The sequence below is a fragment of the Bubalus bubalis genome, chromosome 14 (genome assembly GCF_019923935.1).
Source record: "Bubalus bubalis isolate 160015118507 breed Murrah chromosome 14, NDDB_SH_1, whole genome shotgun sequence".
Lineage (NCBI taxonomy): Eukaryota > Metazoa > Chordata > Mammalia > Artiodactyla > Bovidae > Bubalus > Bubalus bubalis.
Genome location: NC_059170.1, coordinates 12399297 through 12417628, shown reverse-complemented (window position 1 = coordinate 12417628; position 18332 = coordinate 12399297). Strand labels below are relative to the sequence as shown.

The 18332-nt window shown below is 42.1% G+C and overlaps 1 protein-coding gene across 12 annotated transcripts in view; it reads right to left on the bottom strand.

Moving 5' to 3' along the window:
• The window catches only part of PTPRT (protein tyrosine phosphatase receptor type T), a 1155381-nt gene that overhangs the window by 599802 nt on the left and 537247 nt on the right, over window positions 1-18332 (bottom strand). For all 12 annotated transcript variants that reach the window (XM_044927640.2, XM_044927642.2, XM_044927641.2 and 9 more), the window contains exon 7: window positions 11691-11984. In XM_044927640.2, the coding sequence (XP_044783575.2) occupies window positions 11691-11984 (294 nt within the window). The remainder of the gene's footprint in view (window positions 1-11690; window positions 11985-18332) is intronic.

Genomic DNA, 18332 nt, shown 5'->3' with positions numbered 1-18332 from the left:
TTATTGGTGAGGAGGGTCTGGGCAGAGAGAGAGAGAAAGAGAGCTTCTAGGATCTCTTAAACTGCCCAAAGGTCCAATTTACTAAGCACCTACTAAGTTCTAGGCATTGTGCCAGGGACTTAGTTATTTAGCCAGGTGGGTTAAGAGCAAGGATGAGAGTCAAACTTGATAGACTCTAACCTTGGCCACTTCCTAATAAGCTTCATGACTTGGAACAAAGCACTTAGCCTCTTAAGCTTTGGTAGTGATGGTGCTGATGGTTACAGGTACCTTCCTTGTGGGGCTGCAAGCAGATTCAGCACAATAACAGCCATCGTTAATACTGATAACCTTTACTTCTATCCAATGAGATAAGCAGTATCATCCCCATTTAACAGATGGGTAAACTGGCTCAGAGAAGTTAAGCAAACTGCCCAAAGCTGTCTAGCATTATAAGTGCAGAACCTGGATTCCAACTCAGATGGAACTGTAGGCAGACCCCCTCATCTGACTTTCCCCGTCTCCATCTGAGCCCAGCATAAAGCTTGGTTTGCATCCCAGGGCTCAGCAAATGCACAACTGTTTCTGCACCTTCCAAGAATGTCAATGATTTACTAACTATGATAAAAATAACCTCTCACATTTATACAAGAGTGCTTTAAAATGTATAACAATCTTTCACATTCAAATTTGACTTTAAGGGGGAAACCTACTTTTAGGCCGTTTAATTTTATGTAACAAAGCAAAACAAAGAAAACATTTACAGTGACCCACAATATCTCATACACACACAGACACATATATTCCTATATATGTAAAATATATTCCATATATATTGTATGTGTTGTCTGTGTGTGCATAGGAGTGCACGTAGGCAATAGACTTTTTAAGGGAGGGTTGTTTTCATTGAAAGAAAGGCTTTGATCTCAGTTAAGATCTCTTAGCCAGTCTCCCTACACTCGCCTTTAATGTTCACTTCAACTCAAAAGATGTACAAAGAAAGGACTGGACCTGAAGTTGGAAATTGCTGTGGGAATGAAAAGAAGACTTTGCAACACCTGCAGGAGAGAGACGAAAAGAAAAGAGGGGGAAATCCCTGCTAACTGAAAGGGCTTTTGAGGCTGCAGAAGGACTTTGAGTTGTTTGCTAGGTAGCACAGCAGTGCCATCCCTTGTCCGTGTCCCCCACCCCACCCCCAAGCATCAAGAGAGATGCTGCGGCTGCAGAAAACAGCTTTGTGTTCATGCAGCTTTGGGACAGTGGTAGAGAGGGGCCGGTTTCACAGCCAGAAGAAACAGAGTGATGTTCTGGAACTCAGGGCAGACAGTGGAAACAGGGGCCACAGGTGCTGGCCTGGGAATCTCCAGGTGTCTTGGGGGCAGGATCAAACCATGTGCAGGACCACGAATGGGGGGGTTCTCCTCAGTACTTTATAGCTCTGACAAACTGGCACCAGCCGAGACATGGCCTGTGTATTTATATTTCAAAAACTTGGGACAGTAATTACACACGTGGTTTCATAAGCTATTATTTTTTTAACTAATAGCATGAACACTGACCCGCGTGATTAGATATTCTATGAAACCATGGTTTGTAATACCTGTGTAGAATTTCACTGTGCACTTGCATAAAAATTTACTTAAATATGTAGGCTCCTATTGGGGCAGTTAAGTGATTTCCAAGTTATTGCCCTTATGAACAATACAGTGATGACCTCTATGTATACAACTCTTTTTGAGCAGCTCTGATTAGTTCATTAGGAAAAAAATTAGCACACTGTCTTCAAATAATGTTGTGCCACTTACCTAACCCATTGGCAGAAATTCCTGCTTCAACCCTCCTGCCATTGCTGGTTAGTATCACTCAAAAGTACATATATTTTGGTAATCTTATAGTTTAAAATGCATTTATTTGATCATCTGTGACACTGGACATTTTAAATTTGTTTTTCAGCATTCATATTTTGTCTGGCAATTACCTATTTATACCTTTTAGCCCTTTAAAAAAATCAGCATGATGACATTTTTATTGACTTGCTAGAGCTCTTATGTGTAAGAATATATCCCTATTTTCTCTGCTTTGTCACGTATTTTTCCATATCCAGTTCACCTATTTGCTTTCTGAATTTTGTTAGCATAGCATGAAGATCTTTCTTCTTCTTCCTTTTTTACATAGTAAATTTGCAAACCATCACTCAATAGTGTACGCATTTCCTTTTAATGAATTGTAAGTCCCTCCTCGCACAGAACTACATTGTCTTTAGTTCCTTCTGGTTCTTGCCTTTTTCTGCTTTTAACTTCTTAATCGATCCAGAATTTATTTAGCATATCATGATATCTTTGCAATGCCTTCTATTTCAATTCTAAATTATAAACCAATTACAAATATGCTATGTGTTAAGCAATTCTCCATTCATATAAACTGTGAAAGCCTGTGTCACTCTATGCTAGAATATTTTCTGGGCTTTAATTATTATAGCTATAATAAACACAGATATTTCACACTGAAGTCCTCCACTTATTCAAAGCGTTCTTCAGTACTTTTTCTTATATCTTCTTTCAGATCAATTTTGAAATCACTTTGTCAAGTTCCAGAAAGAATCTCATTAGGACTTTGATTGTAATTGTATTAAACCCATAAATTAATTTGGGGAACATTGATATTTTCACAGTATTAAATCTGCTAATCCAGCAACATGATATATCTCTCTCCATTTATTCAGGTCTTGTTTTATCATCCTCTATAAAGTTTGTAACTGTGTGTGGTTTCATATAGTTTCTAAATATCTCTTGGTTTACTCCTAAGTATTTATATTTTAATTGCACTTGAGAATAGGATACATTTTATTTTTTTTTATAATGGTGATCACTGGCATATAGCTATTGATTTTTGTTTATTTGCTTTGTGTCTGACCATAATACTGAAATCTCTTAGTAGTTCTAACAGCTTTTTTTTGTTTGTTTCATTTATTCTCTTAGGCTTTGAGGCTATAAGAACATTTTCTGCTAGAAATAAGAAAGTGCCTTTCCATCCCTAGCTTACTAAGAATTCTGATCAGTAATGAAGGCTGAATTTTTTCAAATTACTTTTCAGTCTCTCTGGAGAAGATCTGATGGTTTTCATCTTTTGACCCACTGATACGAAGCATTAGACCAATAGTTTTTCTAATATTCAACTTTTTTCATCAGTGCATTTCTGGTCACGGTGCCTTATGCTTTCATAATTTAGCCGCTGGGTTTCAGGGGTAATATGAGAAGGATCTGGCGCTTCTCAACTATGTAATTAAAAGTTCAATTCCCAGCTGAGCCACTTGGGCAGGTATACGGCCTTGGGTGAGTCACTTACCTTCCAGTCAGTGGAGGAAATTATACACACCCCACTAGGTTGCTGCAAGAATTACAAGTAAAATAGTACTCATAACAAGCTTAGTATAACAGGCCTCGAGTATGGCAGATACTCAAGCTGGGTAGCTGTTGTTTTCAGTACTATAATCACCCATTTCTTTGTGTTGGTATTTCAACATTTCCATAGATACAGGAATGACTGACATCCAATTTTAATATATTTGGGGGCTATGTCTTTAATCCAGCTAGCTTAATAAACAAACAAAAAACACTGTTAGCTTGTATCATTAATACCTCTCTATGGCTCACTTTTTCTTTAAACTCAATCTTCAAGGTTAAAGAGGGATGTGGGAGTGTTCACCAGGGTAGGTTTGTTGACTTCACCTCCCAGGTGGCCCTAGTTCTCTAGGCCAGGGGTCCTCAACCCCCAGGCCATGGACCAGTACCAGTACTGTTAGGAACCGGGGTGCACAGCAGGAGGTGAGTAGTGGGCATGCATCTAAAGCTTCATCTGTATTTACCACTGCTCCCCGTCGCTCACATTACTTCCTGAGCGCTGCCTCCTGTCAGAGCACGACATGAGAATCTCACAGGGGTGTGGACCCTACTGTGAACTGTGCATGTGATCTAGGTGCAAGGAAAGAAGCTCAGGGGCCCCACGGATTCTGCATTACAGTGCGTTGTACAGTCATTTCATTACATATCACAACAAAATAATAAAAGAAATAAGGTACACAATAAATGGAATGCATTTGAGTTATCCTGAAACCATCCTCTCTGCTCCAGTCCATGAAAAAACTATCTTCCATGAAACCTGTCCCTGGTGCTATAAAAGGGTAGGGACCGCTGCTCTAGGAAGCAGAGGTTGGCAGAAAAATCTACACGTAACAGGGTGTGTCATATGGCTTTTTGGAACTTTACCTAAGGCTATAAAATCAAGAAGAGTAAGTGCTGCCACATTCTAGAAAGAACTGTTAAGGGGCTTCCAGATGTCCCCTCCAGGTATTGCTAAGAGGTGTCCAACTGGACCCTTGCTCTTCACTCCGACACCATGTTCAGGGCATCCAGTGAGGAGACTCAGGGCATCCAGGTTGGGAGGAGAACCTCTGAGGCTGTGCATTGCAGGTGGAAAGGAAGAAAACTCTCTTTTCTCCTCCTCTTCCCTCAGCCAAATGGTAGGCGGGTCTGAGGTAACCACTCATAGAAACTGGGTGCGGTGGGCAGGAGGGAAGAAGGTCTGCAGGAGGAGGACACGCATGAGTCCATCTGATGGAGCCCCAGCAGATGCTGGCTCCTCTGCAACACTCCTTGGCTCACACAGCAGCTCCTGAACCAAGTGTGGTTCAGCAGGCCTTCCCCTTTCATCATCCCCATGGAGAGAACTCTCTCTGAAGTCCCACACTCCAGGGAAGGAAGGAAGTGGCAAAGCAGTGGAGGCAGCGAAAGGAGGGAGGGGACGTGAAGGAAGAGCAGCATCCCTTCTCCAAATCGCTGTGAAGAAGAGGTGGTCATAGTTCCTCTTCTGTGGCTGCCATCAGTCTGGGATGACCTGCACTGCTCTGGCAACAGTGCCCTGCATGGGAGACCCCTCCCCTGGTTTCTCAGTGTTAAAGAGCTCCTTGGTCTTTAGACTTTGCTTTGATTCTGGGTACAATGGTGATCGGACTTCTATTGGCTAATTCTGCTGTGTTTCCCTAAAATTTATGGAGCTTCCTACCAGGATCTTGGCAGTGCAGAGATGGAGTCAGATGTTTCTGTGGTTATACCACCATCCTGCCCAGAAGGAAGTCCCCATGTACTTCTAATTCAGAGCCCTAAAAATTATGCCAGGTGATGCTACCCGCGTCTTATGGAGAGTGAAACTGAGGCTTATAGAAATGAAAACAAGAGCCTCACAAAACTCTTATTTTATTTTCTAGATCCTGAATCCCTCTTTCTCTCTTTTTGTTTCCCTACATTCTGCCCTAGACTAAAAACACATCCACCTGAAGATGCTCATCGCAGAGGGTCAGGTCTTGCCTCCATTCCCTATTTGCAAGGCCTCATTCGTACTAGCCTTGGCCTCCCAAAAGAGAGAAGGGTCTAGAAAACATGTTTCTCTCCCTTAAGACTAGAGACAGAACTATAAAGTGACAATTCCCATTCCCATCAACAGGTACCACTGCAGCCCCTTCAGGGTCCTGAAGCCACTCATGAAAGACCCCAAAAGACCTGCACAGCCACTCACCAGAGCTTCTGCAGGAATCCACTGCTGAGAAAGCATAGAGAACAGCAACTAGAGAAATCCCTTCCAGCAGAGTCCATCACGCTACAGTGAGGAAATCTTCTCAGGCCTGAGATTATCTCTAAATATTTAAATATTCGTTAAAAGGGGCTTTTCTACCCCGGATTCTCTGCTAGGCAGATGAACTGTCTCACTGAAGCTCCACAACAAAATAGTCCAAGTATCATCTCTTGCAAATAGATGAAAAGAAGCTAAGGCACCGACAGAAATAATTCGCCCATGCTCATCCAGCTAGCAAGTGCCAGCCTGAAATCAAAATCAGAACCTTTTTAGCTCTAAAGCCCCTATTCTTTTCACTAAATTCTAATGACTACTCTCACTTCATTGAGTCCAGCAATTGGAATTTCTCTTTTTTATCCCCTTGGAGAAAAGAGAGAGGGAGACACATATCATTTCAAGTAGAAACCCATAAATATGTAAATAAAATATAATGTGCAATCAACCCTCCGGTGGAGGTAACAGGCAGAGAGCCCTCCAAATCAGCAGCTCGTCTCATACAGTCGTGTGTCTGGCTGTATCAAGTTGCTTTTCACTTAGCCTGAACTCTCTGAGACCACGGTGAAGTGGATTCCCAGGCAAGGGCCCCTTGATTTCCGAGAGTAAGCAATCTCAGGGGATGTGTGATCACTTGGCTTGCTGGGTGGTTGATGTGTGATTCCATAACTCTGATGTGAAGAGAGCTGCCCAGGGTCTGGTTCAAGAAGGGCTTTGTGGGGAAAGAGATTTCTGGAGCACAAGAGAGACAACTTTAGGTTGCTGAAGACCTGCTTTTGAGATAAGGGGGAAAATGTAACCTGAGAATAAGATCAGGATCTGTGAGTGAGTGTTGTGCGGAGGCAGATTTGGGTAAAAATGAGGGCGAGTCTCTTCCATGTGATGCTGGGGGATGGTTTTAAGACATCAACAGGCAAGTGCTCAGGTCACTAACAGTGGTACCTGCAGAAAAGATGCAGGGCCCGTCTGGACCAGTTTGATCTGTGCACCTCTCATGTTCTCACCTACCTTCCCACTTACTGACCTTGGGCCCCATTCTCAATGCCAATGCCCGTGATTCTCCTTGAGCACTCAAGACAGTTGATGAGAACAGCCTGCCTACTGTCCCTACTCTTTCAATCTAATGGATGCTCTCTGCTCCTACATAGGATCCCATCCAGAGTTGAACAATAACCAGGCTAACACCAGGTACTGAATAATAGTAACTACCCCGGATTCCCAGCAGTAGCCTGGTCTTCCATGGGAGAACACGAGCATCTCAACAGAGATGGCATTCAAGGTGAGGCTGATATGGACAAGAGAGAGCCCTTTTGGGGCCCAACTCCTATTACTGGTTATCTGCTGTTGTAGATGTGCCAGAGGAAACTACCTGCTATTCTAGACCAGAAAACCTCTGAAAGTCCAGGCTACAACATGATCATTATGTTCTAAAATGATATTTCCCATGGGATGATGAAACACAACATCATGGGGGATGACCCACCCTTCCAAATGCCAGTCAACCCAGAGAAGTGGACAAGTAAGGCTTTCTGTTTTGATATCATGATTCATAATCATGACACCCATAATAATAATAGCCACAAATAATGACGTGTTTCATTACAGGCATCTGACGAGCCTTTTGAGCTTTTCAGAGCACTTTGATGTACATTATCGTCTTTGCTCCCCAGGCCTGTATCTCAGAAAAGATGGTGAATGAGTAAACTGAGCAAAAGGAACAAAATGACGACTTGAAAAAATAACTGAATGAGGCATCTCAAGAGAAGAGCATGAAGAAAGAGAATTAAATTGCTTTCATTGGTACAAAGAAGTCCTTTTGGCTTTGAAATCCAGGTGCAATCAGGTAGTTCTCATGGAAGAAGAGGGAAGCTGCTGGTCCTCTGAGCTCCAGACTGACGTCTGTCATCACCTGCTTACAGCCTCACCTTAAACACAACATAGCCAAACCTGGGCTGGCTTTCTTGACCCTAAATCATCTTTTGTGCTTTCCACCTCAGAAAACAGCTCCATCACTCATTTCCCAGGCATTTGAGTCTTGGAGTGTCACCTGTGGCTCTTTTCTCTTATCCTCCCATTCCCATATTCCTGTATGATAAATCTATGCAGGCTCCAGTTTAATGGCTAACTCTCACCTTAAGGATTGGAATCTGCTCCCAGTGCATCCAAGAATCTACCTAGTGACCTGGCAAACCTGGCAGAACGAGAATACACCACTACCTGCCCTTGCTGAATTGGGTCCCTGGCATCTTCTCGATACCTGAGCTTGTGGCTTCCAGTTGCAAGCCGCTGCCTCTAGTACCCAGCACTGAGTTTGGCACATGGAAGGGATTAAGTAGATGTGTGATGAGCAAGACTGTAGTGGCTGTGCGTGGTGGTCATTCATGCTCCGCTTGTCTCCATTGTTACCAGTCTCTTTATTACTCAGTCTCACCCACATGTGCAGAGGAACCTCCATCAAACCATCTGATGGGCAGTTCCTTAGGTCAAGAGATTTAGCTATAAGAACATAATTGATCCGTAAGTTTTGTCTGATGATTCTGTGCTTCAGTATTTGTCCATCTACCTCTGAGAATTGCCTCAAGGATCAAACAATACGATGGCTGTTCCTCCAAAGTGGTATCTGAGTGTATCACTATCAGTGGTTCTTAAATGTGGGTGTGCAACAGCATCACTCAAAGAGCTCCTCACAGCACAGATTCCTGGGCTCCACCCCCAGAATTTTTGATTCACTAGGTCAGGGGACACGGCCTGAGAATCTGCATTCCTAACAAGTCCCCTGGCAATGCCAATGATGTGGGTCCAGGGACAAAACTTTGAAAACCACTACTCTAGATCAATGTAACAGCACTGCTCTTTCCACATCAAACTTGTTTTTCTCCACAAAATTTGCTATTTCAATACCAGACTTTATGTTTTACCCTTTTTGCTGTTTTGTTTGAATCTTAACCCAGTCTGTAAATTCCTCTGGGTAGAAATTAGACCTTCCACACTCCACATTCTCTCATTTTCTGTTTTGTAAAATAATGAGTACATTTCCAGTGTGATTAATAATAGAAGAGAGAAAGGGAGGAAAAAAGCTCAGACTACCAAGCCCAATAAGCAGTCCTACAAATGGCTATCAGCCCTAGAATTCTTTTAAAAATTAATTATGAGGCAAAGAACATTCTACTAGCAGCAGCAATTGTGAAAAAGAAGATTACCTTTTTGATGACACATTTTATAAGATGTGGGTTATTCAAGATTTTAGGCATAACTTACTTAAACACCAACATTTTTGAAATATAAAACCACAAACAGTGTTTTCAACTCATAATTTTTATAGTGATAGTCAGACAATTGTGTTTTCAACATGTAAAATCCATTACACAGCCGTGGCAACAGTTTGCAATAGATTGTAAATTTTTATTGAGATGATCATCTTGCAATTGAATTTCAAAATGTATTATATGATCATCAGCAAATAAGTCCATGGGGGCTGCTAAAGTACTCTGAATATCATTTATAAAGATCAAAACCTCTGGAAACCCTGTGGAAAGAGAAAAGTCTCATTGGCAGGATCAAATCAATTATTTTTATGGATGAATACTGAATTGCAAAGCTGAGATAAGGCATTACCTGGTTTAATAACATATCCTTATGTCTTTTTTAAGTAGTAAGTTTTATAATCAGGTTTCAATGAGGAATTCTACCAACGATTGGTTTTTGAAACCAATCAAGAAAATGGCGTCTCCACTCATCACGGTGGTTCAATAACACTCAAAGGAATATTCCCAAGCAATAGAAATACTCACCAACTTTGGGTTACATACTTTACCAAGAGGCACTGCTGCTGCTGCTCAATTGCTTCAGCCACATTGGACTCTTTGCAGCCCTATGAACTGTAGCCTGCCAGGCTCCTCTGTCCATGGGATCTTCCAGGCAAGAATACTGGAGCGGGTTGCCATACCCTTCTCCAGGGTACCAAGAGGCACTAAAGTGGCTACAGTCAATTCTACTATAACACTTGTTTCCAAAATGCAAATGCTCTCCAACATGATTGACACATTAGGGAACAATGTGAGTATAACATGAATTTCACATTGGCTATGTGTGATGCTGCACACAGAAACACTAGTAGAGCAGAAAACTGCACTCAGCTGGACTGAACCAGGTAGGAACACACCAGACCCACCTGCCTCTAATATCTCCCTGCTCCCTCTGTTCACTGTGTGTGTTGATCCACACGTGGATCAACTCACCACCACTTTCAGATGGTCCTCCTCCACCACCTTCCAGTAGCTCTTGGACTGTGGCCTTTCTGACACCCACTTCCACAAGCAAACTTCAGGACGTTTCAAAGTAACGCCCCATTTGTATTACAGTTGTACGATTGTACACGTGTATACGGATCAACATGTGTAAGTACAGCTGTGCGCCATTTTTACTAGGTTGCTGTCTTATGGGTCTGTCGCTAATGAAAGGTGTGACCCTGCCCCACTTTTCTCCATGAACCTGGAAGCTTTTATTGTGTGACTTTGAACAGTGCAGTGATTTTTAGGCACACGTTATATTGCACTATAGCCTAACTGTTTTATTTTTCTTTTTGTTCCATGGAAATGACTGTCCTGATGGGTCCTTCATTCCCACCCAGAAGGCAGAAGGGATTCTTTCCCCCTCAGAGGTCAATGGCTCATGTTGCCACGTCACTGGTCCTCCACGTCACTGGTCACTGGAGCACCTCCAGTTCTATATACCAAACTGATGGCACACAGCTCTCTCTATGTATTCACCAATGTGTGACCAATGATCAGGGGCATTTGAGTCAGAAAACCTTAGTGCAAACCCTGAGTGTGCTGCTGGCTAATTCTATGACTTTGGATAAAACGTTTAAAAATGTTGTCTCAATTCTTTCATTTATATATGAGATAAAAGTACTTACATCAAATGGTTACTTATTTGGCAAAACTAATACAATTATGTAAAGTTTAAAAATAAAATAAAATTAAAAAAATAAATAAAATAAATAATGTGATTTCCAAAAACGAAAACAAAAAAATCCCATATTAACATTAAGTCCTTTTAATTTCTTGAGTTGCATTCGAAGTCAGAACATCTAAGGGTACAAATCAGGGGTATAATCCTAGCTAGCTCCCCTTATTAGTAACATCACAGAAGCCTAGATTCTTGGGGATACAGTTGGATACAAAGAACCCCCTGGGACACAGTTCTAGTCAGCAAACTCTTTAGCATCACCAGGAACTTCAGACAAACTGTCAGAGCCTGGCTGAAGGAAACATTGAGCCAGGAGCCTGTAGGGATTTAGAATTCAGAGGACCTCTGGACAGACCATCCCAACCCAGACTCCTAGTAGAGTCTAGCCCCCAAGGGACACAGAGGCAGGAAGCTCTGAGGGATGAAGGCATTTTCAGAATCCACTGAGAGATGCTTTCAGAGCCAGAAGGCACCAGGAGCACCTCAGAGGCTGAACGAGGACTAGGAGCTCTCAAGGACACTGTTAAAACCAAGAGCTCACTGAGGTCACAAGCCCAGCCCAGGGAGAAAACTAAAATCAGAAAGACACAGGATATGCAAGATGAGTCAGAAGCACTCAGAGACATAGACCAAGTGAAGCCTCAGGTCACATAGTCAGAGCCAGAAGCCTCCAGAGATACAACCGGAGCTGGACCCCTCAGGGACACAGCCAGGAGCCCTCAAAGAAACAAGATCAGGACCCCTCAAAGACTCAGAACCAAGAGTCCTCAGAGGTGCTGTTAGCAGTAGGAAGCCTCACATACTCCAAAGGTCCCAGGAGTATTTGGGGAGAAAGAACCAGTGTCCTGGGAAATACTGTTCGATCCAGGAAACTCTCCAGGACTAGAGAGGCTAGACTAGAGCGAGAGTTAGGTGATTCTTAGACTCACAGGTGAAGCCAGGAGGGCCCCAGAGATGCCTCCAGAACCTCAAAGGCAAGACCAAATACTGCTTATTACCCCAACAGGATGCACACTCGTATCAAAGAAGTTGAGGAATGACTGTCACAACTTCAAGAGGAGCATCACTCACAGCAACTGCACAACATCTCTAAACAGAGTCAGGAAGAAGGGTCCTACCTGCACACTTGGTTCTAGTGGTGAGGGGAGGCCCTGGTGGTCCCGTGCCCCCTTCCCCTGGTCGTGTGAGCAGCACTCGGATCTCATACTCCACATCGGGGTCCAGATGCCACAGCTTATAGTTGGGAGAGTCGACGATGTGGGTCTCCGCCCAGGTGCCCGTGGTCGTGCGGTACTCCACCTCCTTCAGGATGATGGGGCCATCTCCAATGATGGAGTTGGCATTTGGCTTGATCCACAGGTAGGTGGCCCCCACGGCCAGCAGCTCCGGAGGGGCGATGGGCGTGGGAGGCTCTGAAAGACAGGAATCAGCAAAGGATGTCAGACACAAATGGTTTACAGAACAGACTTCAAACATGTGAGGACAAAGGGCAGAATTCCATATAGCCATAGAAATTAGCCTAAAATCAATTAAGTTAATTAACTAATCATATGTAAATACCTGAATCAATATTTCTTCAGTAACTATATTCAATCTTCCCTGGTGGCTCAGATGATAAAGAATCTGCCTGCAATGCAGAAGATCCAGGTTTGATCCCTGGGTTGGGAAGATTCCCTGGAGAAGGGAATGGCAACCCACTCCAATATTTCTGCCTGGAGAATTCCATGGACAGAGGAGCCTGGTGGGCTACAGTCTATGGGCTCACAAAGAGTCAGACACAACTGAACGACTAACACTTTCATCAAAACGCCTTCATTTAAAGAAAGGAAAGAAAGAAAGTCATTGTGAGGAAAAGATTTTTCCTGAACACAGCAAAGCTGCCCGGGTTAATATTCTGTTTTCTATCCTCAAATGAGAACCAGCCTTTACTAAATCAGAGTTTGGTTCAAAACCCATGGGAGTCAGGGGTTTACAAACACTTCTTTTATAGGAACACACAGATTGTTAGTGGATGATCTGTGGAATGGCGGTAGGAGCTGAATTAACAAAAGGATGATGGCATAATGGGGGTTCAGCTTCTTCCACAACTCTAATAACTTCCTCCACGGAGAGAGGATCATGATCACAGTGATGCCAGTGGGAAATCAAGGGTCAAGGGAAAAGTCGGGCTGAGCTATTTTGGATCTCCTATGTGTTGCCACCTCTCTTCTACTAAGTTCTATAACTTCAGCTAAATAGACTAGAATTTCAACAGGCACTAACGGTGGCCTCTCCCTGGCAATTTTTAGCTCACTGGCAAAGCTGCAGAAATTAACAACTGCTTTATACTTATTTACCAGAAAATTTCACTTGCATTATTAGTGTCATTCTTGGGATATTAGCACCTCCATTTTGATGGATTAAAAACCTGAGAACCCAAGTGATCATACCACTTAACCAAGAGAGTGGAACAAGTAAGGCAAAAGGGAACCCACATCAGCTTGCCTTCCAACACCAGCTCTCCCTTTGGAAGGCTGTTTATCTCTTGATACCCATTGTCTACAAACCAGTGTGGGTATATTTATTTTTATTTATAGCAAAATTCAGCAGTGGAACAACAATAAAGAAGAGATTAGAAAGAGAAAACAATCCCCTTTCCTTACCACCCAATATAATTGCCATTTTTATATCTTCATGTTCCATTCCAATTTCTGTTCATATACTTAAATCATTTTTGTGTGTAGTTACAGTAATACATAGAATCAAAGAAGATTTGCTTTTGTTCCCTAATTTATTACAACCAAAGGACTTTGCTTATATACAATGTGGATTTTAACATCACTGTCTTTAGTAGTGATAGGACAGTACATCAGATAATTACAAAAATTATGCTCTGATTACAGGGCACATGAGTAGTTTCAAGTTTTGCAAAGGTAAATAATGCTGCAACAAACATCTTTGTGCAAATGATTCCAGTCCTTCTTGTCTTATATTTTCTTAGGACCAACTTTCAGGAAGTGGGTTATGTATCCAAGGGTATGAATAAGTTAGTGATTCTTGGTGTAGAACTAGGAAGTAAGGGTGGGGAAGGCATTGGGGATGGAGTACACCAAAGCTACGTTCAAGAACTTTTGGAGGGCCTCTGGGCTATTAAGGCAGGTGTCAGTTTCAGTTTGGAACTCAAGTGGGAGCTTTGGGAAGATAGGTCCCATTCAGTGGTTTCTTTCTAATTAATTATCTAGCAACAAGAATTCTCCAGAAAGAGAACAATCACTATGAAGCAAAGATGGACAATATTTTCTCAGTGTGACTTGAAGCAGATCTTCAGGGACAAGTTCAAATTGCCACTATTATAACCTGCCATTTGGTCAGAGGAGGAAATTAAGCAGATTAGTCAAGCTAGATGCTTTTCTTTACAAAGCCATGGAGGTTATTACTCAATGCCTTGTTATCTCGAAGGTGTTTGCAAATTGATTTTTGGATAATTTGTTCCAGGTAGACAAGTTAAGTTGGCAGGCAGATAATTTCTGGGCTCATCCTTTGTGCATTTTAAATATATAGACCCTTTGATCACCATTATCTACTCTCCAGAGTTCCCATCAGTCTCCAATGAGGCCCCAAAGGTGATATTTTTGTAGCTCTGTGATGACTCTGCCCAATTCCTTAGTAAAATTATTCACAGACAGGCCCTGGACAGAATTAAGATCAGCAGACTTCAATACTTTAAGGCTTGAACAAGTGGTTACAATAAGTTCTCTTCCATGGACTTTCCACCCTAGTTTTTACTCTCCTCCTTTAGGCATTAGCAGTAAATTGCTGGCCATCAGAAAGAAAATCAAGTATCAGTCTCTCCAAATGCTTAGTCTCTTTTCATGTATTTCTGATGGTAGGTGCAAGTATAGTAACAAACATTCCCTCAAGGATATAAATGTGTCCATCTCAAATGTCACACTAGTTTACATGTCCATATGCAGACTTGTCCTTCCCTGTGATCACTCAAGAATATATCACAAACTACATCCCAGTGTTTCCTGTACCTGATCCCAAGAAGCCATCAGATTATTCTTTTGTTCTTTCGGTTTTTATTAATTTATTGATTTATAATTGGCATTCTTTAGAAGGCACATGAACTCGTGGATCAAAGAGAAAAAAAGGGAGGAATGATTTTTTTTTGGTAGGTACTTGCCTTTTTAAATAATGCACAGAAAGATTGTGCTTGTTTCAGTTTTCCTCTCTGAGATGAGCTATTCAGCCAGACACTGCAAGAATTCTATGAAGCCATCTAATTCAACCACCCGAGTCATCAGGAAGGAAACCAAGAACTAGGAAGAGCCCATGAAGCTAGAAGGTGTAGACAGCTTGAGAACTCAGGGCCCAGGTAGCATTTCTGCAAATGGTTTTCTCCTCTTATACTGGAGATGCTGAAGCAGATAACCAGAAAGATCATTAAAAGAAGTCTATACGAGTTGTCTTTAACTTTGGCGGATATGCAGGATGCTATGGAAATGTGAGAAATTCTAGACTCTTCAGGAAAATGTACATAAGCATACTACCTAGAGGTTTGTACGTCATTTCAGGAATTCATGAACCTTTTTGAAGACCTTGCATGAATTCTTGAAGTTCTATGCTGAGAATAAAAGAAATCCACACAGATTCTCCTGACAGCCCACATGCCCCTAAGAGCTGATACTTCTCAGGGACCCTGAAGCCACCCTTTGTTGCAGGAGCTAAAGCTTGGGAGCACTACCACGTAAGAAAATGGAACTTGATGTAGGGGTCACAGATCTAGTGCTTCCAGGCGCCCAAATATTTGGTGAATATAAATATGCTAAGATTTCCACCAGACCAAGCACAGCAAATGTCTAGGTTCCCATGACTATGACCCACCCAACACGTTCATAGATTCAACAGTTGGGCTAAAATATTTAAAGGAAAAAAACATGAGTCTGCCCACTTAATGTTATCTGTAGAAATCTTCCACAGAGGCTGTCTTAGGTGTTTGGGCTGCTATAACAAAATGCCACAGATTAGGTGGCCTAAACCACATTTATTTCCCACAGTTCTGGAGGCCAAGAAGTCCAAGATCAAGGTGCCAGCAGATTCAGTGTCCATGAGGCCTCTGTTATTGGTGTTTTCATGAGTCTTTTCACATATGAAATGACTAATACCTCTCTATACCTGGCCCCTCACCATCAACTGTGCAAAGCCAGGAGGAAGTGTTTGACATTTGATGGTACTCCTTGCTGACAAAGGTTGGAACAAAATCAAGAGGGAGGGAGCCTGGTTTTCAGGAAGATGAGATCTGGGTTGGGAGATGGTACCAACCTCTCTCCAGCCAGGAATCAAAGCACTTTGAGAACAAGAACCCAAGGAGCCATCATCCCTGAGGCCTGGACAGCAATTGGCCCCGACTGGTCAAGGCTCTCCTTCAACAGGTAGGTGGTGAAGTGACCCCTTAATGCAATTCTGCTTCATCCTCAGGCAGCAATCTCCAGACCAATTCTGTCTTTCTCTTTCCTGCTGTGAGCACTTGTAACAGTTTGACTCCCCAGAAATCCCTACAGAGAGCAAAAGTGCTTCAAATAGCTGGAGAGCAAGTTTGCGCTTGTGTATTGTCTGATCCAGACAGAAATCAAATATTTTGAGAAAAACTGAATGCTACTAAGATTGAAGTGAGCTCTTAGGCATGTTTAAGGCGAACATAAACTGGCTTCTGACACTATCACCCTCTGCCTCCCTCCTGATCACCTTTCTAATTGCACAGCATTTACTGAAGCATATGAGAAGCATTCCATAGGAACGCCCTACCTGGCCCCACCCGCCAACATGCCACATGTACCCAGAGACTATTTTATCACTGCCACATCCACACTTGCACACATGCCGTTTTTCCCAACTAGAATATCGTTTCTTTTGCTTTGAACCAAACCATGTCCATTTTTCTTTTCAATTTTGCTTCATAATGCCTCAGTCGTGTAGACCGCAAGGGTAGGCACACAGTAGATATTTAAAAAGCTTCATGCTGGTTAGCTTTTCTACCAATCAGCATGCAAGACTCTTGTATCAAATATGGCATGGAAGATGGAAGAGGAGAAGAAAATCTAGTTTGGGGCCAGGGCCTGAGTCTTTGTCCTCCACGTCTAGTTAGCTGTGTCACCCCGGACACACCACCCCGTCTTGGGGGTTCTTAATATTTTCATCTTTAGCACAAAAGATGGTTCAAAGTATAAAAATATCTGAATTTTTTCCCAAGGACCATAGGGGTCTATGTGGATATGTTTACTGACTCTACCCTGACTATGTTGCCAGCAGTAAACTGCACCACCTCATTCATCTCTGGCCCATGAGGTCCCTGAGTAGAAGGCAGAATGAGTAGATATAGCATCCAATCTAGCAGTAGATGTCAACTAGAATTAGTCTTTTGTCTAACCTTAACTTACGGCCAATGTGCAATAAATATTTAATGACTTGTTTAAATGGACAGAGAAAATATTGGATAAGTTTTCCCAAAATAAGAGGTTGGGGTGGCAAGACAAAGAGAAAGAAAGAGAGTGTTATAGAGAACAGTGGATGGACATCCAAGCTAAGAACTGAATACGTCTGGGAGAAGACATCAAATGCCCGGAACAGAACAATAATCAAAGACATAGCTAAAGAAAAAATTTTTGAACTAAATGAAGGTCTGAATTTGCAGACTATGAAGAGCACAGCGGGTTGTAGGAATAATCAATGATGAGACTCAAACTTAAGAACATACTGGCAATATTTTGAAATACCAGACTAAAGAAAAATTCCCACAAGCATCTAGACAAAAACAGATCTTCATCAATGCAAAACAAAAAGACTGAAAAATCAGTTCCCATACTTCATCATTTCAGTTTGAAACACAGGAATATAAGAGAAGGTGATAATAGCAATCGTAATTACAAACCACACCAGCAGCAGCTAACGAATGACGCACAGTTTTGATGAACCTGTCACTGTTTTAGTGCCTGAAAGTATTAACTCATTTAATCTTCACAGCAACTCTAGGGATAGATAATATCTATCCCTAGAAAAATTCACATTTTTCTGAGCAGAAGAAAGAGATGCAGATTAAGTAATGTGCCCAACATCAAACGGTTAGTAATCTAAAGAACCAGGATTGCAGCCAAGAAGTCGTACTGAGGGGGTCTGCATTCCACTCACAACAGTATAATACACACACAAGAGTTTGAGAGGATATTTCATATCTCAAGATGTTTATAGACAACTAAGTTGTGGTACATTGGCAAAGCCAATAGATAGACAAGTTTAGATTCTGAAAAATGCAGGAAGATGTACTATCTATATAACTTGATGATAGATCCCAGTCCACACTGGGGTGAACTGAAATCATGAGCTCTGAGATGGAGAAACTGGGACAGTAAAAGAATCAGTCTCATGGGATGATTACTAACTCAAGACTCTTGTTTCTCAGGTAAGAGTCTAGAAGGGAATCCCTGCCTCATGCCAGGCCAAACCAAGATAAAACCCAAACTTTTAAAAAAGACAGAAATCCCAATGGCATTTAGATTGTGCTTAAATGTAAGCAATTGCACGGTGAATGGTTAACCCTTGCTCTGACAATTATTCTGAAACTGGACATGAAAAATTTCCATGGAACAGTTTCTCCTTAGATATGACTCTCCAAAGGTACAAAAGCCCAATTTTAACTAAATTAAAGGAAACCAACCAAACAAAAAATCCCACTGACCTATGCCTATTAAAATGTCTAGGTAGAAATACGCCAAATGTTGGTT